This window comes from Salvelinus sp. IW2-2015, linkage group LG4q.1:29, assembly GCF_002910315.2.
Source record: "Salvelinus sp. IW2-2015 linkage group LG4q.1:29, ASM291031v2, whole genome shotgun sequence".
NCBI lineage: Eukaryota > Metazoa > Chordata > Actinopteri > Salmoniformes > Salmonidae > Salvelinus > Salvelinus sp. IW2-2015.
The window spans coordinates 38052547-38061476 of NC_036842.1; the positions used below are offsets into that span (position 1 = coordinate 38052547).

An 8930-nucleotide genomic window follows, 5' to 3' on the forward strand; every position below is an offset into this window, starting at 1 on the left:
CTATGGCATGAATAGTTAGGATGATCATGTATTATACAGACAATTCTGCTGCTAACACGGATCTAGCTCCAGTGCCATTTAATTCAATCTCCTTTTCCCTTGCCCTCCTCATCTCCCTCTCAATGTCTCTTCACTGAATTAGGTCTATTCATTTGTGCCATTCTGTCAGACAATGCCCTCCATTTTATTTTTTACATCAGTGGCATTCCTCCCTAGCCTTCCTCTCTGCTCGCTCAGACATGAGGATTACCYGGCTATAGCCGATAAGTACCCAGTGAAAAACTTCCAAAGTGTCTCTCATCCTGCACCGTTAAAGGGAGGTTCTTAGGACAGCACACGTAACGGTCTGACCTTCCCTGTAATCTGGGTTTCACGTTCACTGTCTCTGCAATGACGTGACCCCGTTTGATAGTCCGCTCTGCTTCTTAATCAGCGGGAACCGGGAGGACAGCCGTGTGCGTCATGTTTCATTGCCGTCTTCCACTGTGTGTGTGTGTGTGTGTGTGTGTGTGTGTGTGTGTGCTGTATTATGCTCACAATATGACTCATGTGGAGGATGGACAAGTTCAAATATCCTTATTGGCCTCCAAACATTTGGGGCCTTTGTGATAATTTATTTTGTGGTGGACAAATAAAGCACATACATGTTTGTGTGTTTCAGGCAAGATAGTTAGAGGACAAAAACGACATGCTGGGCTGTAAGGAACAGGACGGAGGGAGCGTAGCACCAGCTCACTGGCTGTGACCCTCTAACGGAGTACGGTAACCCAGCACGCGGATAGTGCAAGTAGACATGCACCAGGGATAAACCCATTTCCTTCCCCATCAAGTTCTTTAAACTACCCYCACCTCTTTCTCAGGGGGTCTAGTGGACCAGTTTGGGTCCCAGACAGGCAGGCCCTGGCGTAGGGAAGAGAGGGTGAGGGATAAAGCCTAGTTCTTTGGGGGCTGGGAGGTGAGTAAGAGGTGTGGCATTTGGAGGAGGGAGTGCAGCAGGAGGCACAGGGCCAGCCACAGACAGGTCTGTGGTAGAGAGGGACAGGCTTCAGCCCCAGGACTCCCAGGGTCCCCAGCCACAAGACGGCCCAGCCATGTCTAAAGGAGGTGAGGCTCCAGACGGCGGGGAACACCCTCGCTTCTTCGTAGGCTGCGACGACAACGAGGGCGAGGAATTGCTGGACCCCGGGCGGGTCATGGGCTACGACTGCCTCTACGAGAATGTGGAAGAAGAGGAGGACGAGGATGACGAGATGTATGATTCGGTGAGTTGATTTGCCCATAGAGATCGTCAGAGTGACTGAAGATAAAGCGTCCATCTTTATAAAGAGAAGATCATCCAAGTCATAACAAAATAGGCACAATTGAGACTGCAGTGGAGGCACTTGATTCTGCACTAAATGTAAATCTATGGCTTTTGATCGAAGTCCATTTTTAGGTGTAATATGCTCACGTATAAAGTTACTTTTCAGGTTCTGAATTGAGCAAAGTGTTCACACACAACAAAGTGAATCCTCAGTCTGTTCAAATCTTCACACAGACTGTTTCATAGTGTTTTTGGAGCATCTAATAGTGCAACATCATGGAAATTAGAGATTTATGTCACAGTACATGTTATAGGATTTGATCAGGATTTGTCTGAGATGTTGCAGTGGAAATTGGGAGTTGATCTCATATATTTGCATTGGGCATCTTTCTGAACATGCATATMATTTTTAATGAATATATGTGTGTAACTCCAAACACCTAAATGAATTGCCTTCCATTCTAAAGCTTATGATGGTTGAACGTTTGAATCCGCTTGAATCCGCTTTGCTGAATATTGTCAGTTGTTATATAACTGTCAATGCCGTTACATCTAATGTATGAAGAATTGATCGGCTTACATTCCCCCCCCAAAAAAAATATTCTGTAATGTTCCTTGAACAATCCTAAATAAAATGGTTGGTTTACATAACAAGTGTGTTGTACCATTGTCATGCACGGTAAAATACTGGTATGATGACATCGTTTTTAAAGAATGACCCAGAGTGGACAGTCAGTTGTCTAGAAAGAGGCTCATTAGGCAATCTACCAACTGACCTAAAGTAGACAGTCCGATAGCTGTCTAGGGAGAGTCTTATAGCATCAAGTTCCTCTCCCCTCCCTAATCTGTAATGATCTCAAAACAAACCAAATGGTTGTCTCCTGGGAATTGGCTTTCACCTGTCCAGTTCTTGCCCACAAGTGGAAATTACTAAAAGAAKACAAGGCGAGGAAAGCACTTGAGACTATTGAGATGCACCCATTGGTGCCTATTCCTCCATCTCCTCTCCCTAGCGAGGGAGGCACACGAGAGACTATTGCATTGCACCAAGGTTATAGGCTGTGTTCCAATACTCTATAGCATCCTGTCCTCATCTCCTTAACACCTATTCCTCCATCTCTTCTCCCCTAGCCTCCTGAGAGGCAGATCGTTGTGGGCATCTGTGCCATGTCCAAGAAGTCCAAGTCCAAGCCCATGAAGGAGATCCTGGAGCGCCTCTGTCTGTTCAAGTACATCACGGTGGTGACCATYGAGGAGGAGGTCATCCTCAACGAGCCTGTGGACAACTGGCCACTCTGTGACTGTCTCATCTCATTTCACTCCAAAGGTGAGCGCTGGGTTACCATGCACGTGCGCATGTGYGTATCAACAAACACACATGCGCATAAACACACGTACACATGAATAAACACACACATACACCCTGGGTTACCATGGACACGCTGGGTTACCATGGACATGTGCGGACACACAAACACAATTTATAAACAAACAAACACAGTAGGGATGTGACAAATGTACAATGTTTAAATGGCCATTTAAAAAAAATATTTCTTCCATTAAAACAGTAAGTAAAATTCCACGTGAATTCACAATGCAGATGGTCTACATCGTGCTGCCTGTGGAGAGAGAGAACATTTKATCATTTATGCTGCTYTTGCTTTTCACGAGAGTGGCGTGTGTAGGTTATTGTCGTCCAATCACAGGGCATCAAACCGGTTAGTTATCAGGAGATATCTAGGCTAATAGGTTGGAAGGCTAGTAATCAGGAGATATCTAGGCTAATAGATTGGAAGGCTAGTAATCAGGAGATATCGAGGCTAATAGATTGGAAGGCTAGTAATCAGGAGATATCTAGGCTAATAGATTGGAAGGCTAGTAATCAGGAGATATCTAGGCTAATAGATTGGAAGGCTAGTTATCTGGAGATATCTAGGCTAATAGGTTGGAAGGCTAGTTATCAGGAGATATCTAGGCTAATAGGTTGGAAGGCTAGTTATCAGGAGATATCTAGGTTAATGGATTGGAAGGCTAGTAATCAGGAGATATCGAGGCTAATAGATTGGAAGGCTAGTTATCAGGACATATCGAGGCTAATAGATTGGAAGGCTAGTTATCAGGACATATCGAGGCTAATAATTGGAAGGTAGTTTATCAGGAACATATCGAGGCTAATAGATTGGAAGGCTAGTATCAGGAGATATCGAGGCTAATAGATTGGAAGGCTAGTTATCAGGAATATCTAGGCTAATGGATGGAAAGCTAGTTATCAGGGATTTCATTTAACATTATCGATCCCAACTTTGTTGAAACGTTCACACCCCGAACACATGCACATACGTAAACACATATTTAAACACACACGCGCACACACACACACACACATATATAAACAAACTCATACACACACATACTCACTTACCCACGCCCTCGCATACACAGCCCTCATTGTTTAGGTTGACACTGCTGTTCATTCATCACAAGACGGTTCAGTGTTTTGAAATGTGCAACATGGCGTAACCGTGACTGGAAGAAGGCAAGGGGGTGTTTTTAAAGACAGAAGAGGCACGTGGTTCAGCACGTACAGTATTTCCTTTAAGGGATACTTTACCCAAATTAGGATGATTTGCACAAGAAGCGTGAAAAAGGATAAGGGAAAACAATATGTAATTGAGTAAAGTATCTTACACTGATTGTGTAGCTCAAAGTTACTTATAGATGATTTGGACATGAAGTGCAAAATACTAATATTGATAACATTGACTTGCATTGGATATGTGCCACAAATGCTAAAACGTTTGCATTTGGAAACAGTGGCCAGGTAAACAAAACAAAAGACTAGACAGCTTACAAGGTATGACAACAGGGTAAGGGAAACGACACACATTTATTTTATTTGGGTGAACTATCCCTTTTAAGGAGTTACAGCACTGGTGCTTCTGACTTCGTGTTGTAATTGACATGTAATGTGTACTCATTGTTTCCTGTGTCTGCACGTCCAAAGTTACGTGGATGGGGGGGGTGTCACCCTGCTTTTCTTAAACCATTGCTCCGTCCCAAATTAGGGCTGGGAATTGCCAGGGACCTCATGATACGATATTATCACGATCACGATATATCGTCAAAAATAATATCCTGATATATACCAATTAAACCCCCCCCCCCTTTTCCCTGCCTGCAATGCTTTGGACCAGGGCCCATATGTAAACAGACCTCTCTCCAGACAAGTGATTTATTTACTACGTAATCCTCGTCTGGCTGGCGCACGACACCTATGTCAGCCAAGAAGCTGTGATGAGAATTGGTCAGCTGCCAAGCGGCCTGTAGTTAAGTTTGTTTACGGCTGGTGGTTTATTTCAGCTTGTTGTTTAGACTCGTCCCCTAGACCTCAACTCTAGCTGGTAACCTAAGAGGTTTAGTTTGTGTCCCAAAATACACCCTATTCCCTACATAGTGCACAACTTTAGGCCAGAGCTCTATGGCACCCTATTCCCTACATAGTGCACTACTTTAGACCAGAGCTCTATGGCACCCTATTCCCTACATAGTGACCTATACCTACCTAGACCAGAGCCCTGGTAGTGCACTGTGTAGGGAATATGATGCCATTTTGGACGCTCATTAGTCATTTTGTCATATGAGCTAAACAGTAAAGCAAACATGTTACCTCTCAATGTATTGTAGAGAGAGAGAGAAACGCATGCCTGTTTAGTTCACACAATCTCTGCTAGTAAGGCCTTTAAAGCAAGGGCTTTACAAGGAAATGCCTTCGTATGAAGTGGAAAAAGTTGCAAATGTTTTAGGAAATTAGCCGTTAGCAAATGTACTTTCCTCCGTCCTCCTGGCACAGAGGTCTTTTGAATGAGCTTGACTTCACATCTGTTCTCCTACAAACACATGTTGTTTTTATTGGTCTTATTTTTCAGGTTTTCCATTGGACAAAGCAGTAGCCTATGAGAAACTCAGAAACCCGTTTGTCATCAATGATCTGGATCTCCAGTACTACATCCAAGACAGGTACGGTGATTGACAGTTGCTATGGGAATCATGACCATTTCTGGTCAACGGCATGTGTTGGACAATAGGTCCTGACATGCTGTTGCTCATTCTTCACATTATGGTTGCTAATAGTCATTGGTGGATAACTGAGCAATGCTGAAGTTTATTATCAAAGGGGGAATGATATGTTCCCCTCTGCTGATGTTTGATGCCTTGGCCTATGTCCCAATCAAGAGAATCTAGTGTTTTCATTTCTCATGAAACAAATWCCACTGTTTCACTAAAGGCAAAGGTGTAGAACTCTTGTCAGAAGGCAGCAGTGTATGCTTCCTCAAATTAAACTTGGGTTGGGTGATTGATCATTAATTGATCAATCATGTTGAATGAAACACTAGAAAATACYCACTATAGACCATCCACAAAAATGTCCTTCGCCCGTTTCTAAACTTTTGCATTGTTCAATAATCCACTAGTCAAAAGGCATGTGTTGGACAATAGATCTTGACATGCTGTTGCCCATTCTTCACATTATGGTTTCTAATTAAAGAGTTCCTGAGTGGCGCAGTGGTCTAAAGCACTGCATCTCAGTGCTAGAGGCGTCACTACAGACCCTGGTTCCATCCCGGGCTGTATCACAACTGGCTGTGATCGGGAGTCTCATAGAGCGGCGCACATTTGGCAGAGGCAGTGAAATTCCACATGACCGTTTAGTCACGGTAATTAGGATTCTCCAAGCTCTGATGCTGGTCATTAGTAGCCTACCAAACTTGCTAATAACTGCCTGGTACTCAGCACTCTATTGTCCCTCATCACTCTGACATCAATGCAAATGTAATCGAAAATCTAATCAAACACTTCATGAGAGCCCATGAGCTCATGTTGCGCAACATTTCTATAGGCTATGTATTTGCATGAGAAAACAGAGCTGCTAATAGAAAGAGGAGGATCCCATCAGCTTTCTATAGGCTAGGCCTACTATATTTCTCAACTTTCCTAATATTAAGCACATTGCTTATATTTACAACAGGTGTATAGCCTACCTGGCTGGCATGAAAATAAACCACGGGGAAAAGCATCCCCCATTCGCTATTTTTTTTAAATGTAACCTTTATTTAACTAGGCAAGTCAGTTAAGAACAAATTCGTATTTACAATGACGGCCTACCCCGGCCAAACCCGGACAACGCTGGGCCAATTGTGCGCTGCCCTATGGGACTCCCAATCACAGCCGGATGTGATGCAGCCTGGATTCGAACCACGTGCTACAGTGACGTCTCTTGCACTGGGATGCAGTGTCTTATGTATAGATTACATATTTYTTTYCTGCTGCCCCTGTTTCGATACAGGTGCATGATAATTGKCCATTCTAAATATAAACAAATGTCACACATATTGTTTAGTATATGTAAATACAAGTTTAAATCAAGAATAGTCTGATGGGTGACAATATTAGCCTATCACTTGTGAATTATATATTATCACTTGTGAATGATGCCCAACATAAGAAACAATGCCTTTTTTGCGACTTGAGTCATAGTTGCACACCTCATGTAGCCTAGCCCATAGGCCTATATGTTTTAATAAGGTTTGTATCACAACTAAAGTGGCCCAAATAATAAAGCACATTAATCTGCTTCACAAGGGGTGTAGAGCCTAACTGGCATATATAAGCAGCGCGTGAGTTTCAAGTTTGGGAAAGATAATTTTCACCATAAAAAATACACCTTTTATAATAAAAGCATGACATGCATAATTGCATTTGCGGTCACTTTTGATAATGGTGTTTTCTGCTAATGGAACATTAGCACTTATAGCCTACTACCACGTGTGCATTGCTGCGCTTGTAATGTGAAGAAATAGCCTGATAGTTTCTAACATTTTAAGCTAAACGTTCTGATCTGTTGCGTCAGCCACATTGCATAAAAAAGKTTTTTTGATGCTAGTGGTTGTATTAATTTTGGATCTATTGCATCCCACAACTGTCCCAGACTGTTTGGTATATTGAATGAATGTCTTGGAAGATAATGATTCATAACAGAAACGTGTGTATATATATAATAGCGTATTATAAATTGGGTGGTTCGAGCCCTGAATGCTGATTGGCCTAAAGCCGTGGTATATCGGACCGTATACCACGGGTATGACAACATTCATTTKTACTGCTCTAATTACGTTGGTAACCAGTTTATAATAGCAATAAGGCACCTCGGGGGTTTGTGGTATATGGCCAATATACCACGGCTAAGGCCTCTATCCAGGCACTCTGCGTTGCGTCTTCTGTAAGCCATGGTATATTGGCCATATACCACATCCCCTCGAGCSTTATTGTTACTGATACACCAAACACACCACCTCATTTCCGCGCGCGAATGTCAGTTACTAGACAGAATGAGCTTTTGATTGAAACAGTGTATGAATGCGGGTTACTAGGCAGAAAGAGCTTTGATTGGAACAGTGTGTGAATGCGGGTTACTAGGCAGAAAGAGCTTTGATTGGAACAGTGTGTGAGATGGACATTTGGCCATGTTCTGTTATAATCTCCACCCGGCACAGCCAGAAAGGACTGGCCACCCCTCATAGCCTGGTTCCTCTCTAGGTTTCTTCCTAGGTTTTGGCCTTTCTAGGGAGTTTTCCTAGCCACCGTGCTTCTACACCTGCATGCTTGCTGTTTGGGTTTTAGGCTGGGTTTCTGTACAGCACTGAGATATCAGCTGATGTAAGAAGGCTATATAAATACATTTGATTAGAGTTATTTGGTAACTTTAGTTGAATGATACAAACCTTAAAATGTCATAGAAATCAAGATATATGGTGTATGATGATTAAGCTATTGATGATTTGAGAAAATCATGGGGAAAAAGCTTGAGCTCTATTTCCTTGCCTCAGGCTGCACAAACTATTCTCTCATCAAGTGATCATATTTTCACCCATCAGACTACTCTCAATTGAATCTCGTCTTTACTATATGTGAAATTAGTTTTGACTTAGAGTGGACCATTAGCAAATGGGCAGGAACAGGGCAGGGGATAAAGACATGTCATCTACGCACTTACAATAGCAGATGGGAGGCTACTTTCCAAGCAGGTTCTTTTTTCTCACGCTCATTGCCGGTAAGGGTGACCACATTTAAAAAACCAAATATGCGGGAAAACAGGATGGTTTTATGGGCCACGTAGCCTACATACATGCATGCATTTAGACCGGAAATATGCATGTAGAATCTTCCTTGCAAAACTGTTTTGTAAGCAAATTAGAGCAGATGGTGGTTACTATATAAAATCAAATTTTCAAATCAAAATGTATTGTCACATGCGCTCGAATACAACAGGTGTACGCCTTACAGTGAAATACTTACAATATACTTCCTGTATTTGTTTCATCAAAGTCATTCTGCCTAGTAACCTGCATTCACACACTGTTTCAATCAAAAAGCTCATCTATCCTAGTAACTGCATTCACTACCACTGTTTTCATCAAAGCTCATTCGCGAGTAACCGACATTCACACACTGTTTCCAATCAAAGCTCTTTTCGTTGCCTAGTAAACCCGCATTCACACACCTGTTCCAAATCAAGCTCATTCTACCTAGTAACCCGCATTTCACCACACTGTTCCAATCAAAGCTCTTT

General features: G+C 42.6%; 1 protein-coding gene across 1 annotated transcript in view; it reads left to right on the forward strand.

The window, feature by feature from the left end:
* The first annotated feature begins 996 nt into the window (after nt 1-996).
* ppip5k2 (diphosphoinositol pentakisphosphate kinase 2) overlaps nt 997-8930 on the forward strand; it is a 69233-nt gene continuing 61299 nt past the window's right edge. Inside the window, exons 1-3 of the mRNA XM_070442901.1 lie at nt 997-1262; nt 2435-2630; nt 5230-5320. Of these exons, the coding sequence (XP_070299002.1) occupies nt 1092-1262; nt 2435-2630; nt 5230-5320 (458 nt within the window). The 5' untranslated portion in view covers nt 997-1091. The remainder of the gene's footprint in view (nt 1263-2434; nt 2631-5229; nt 5321-8930) is intronic.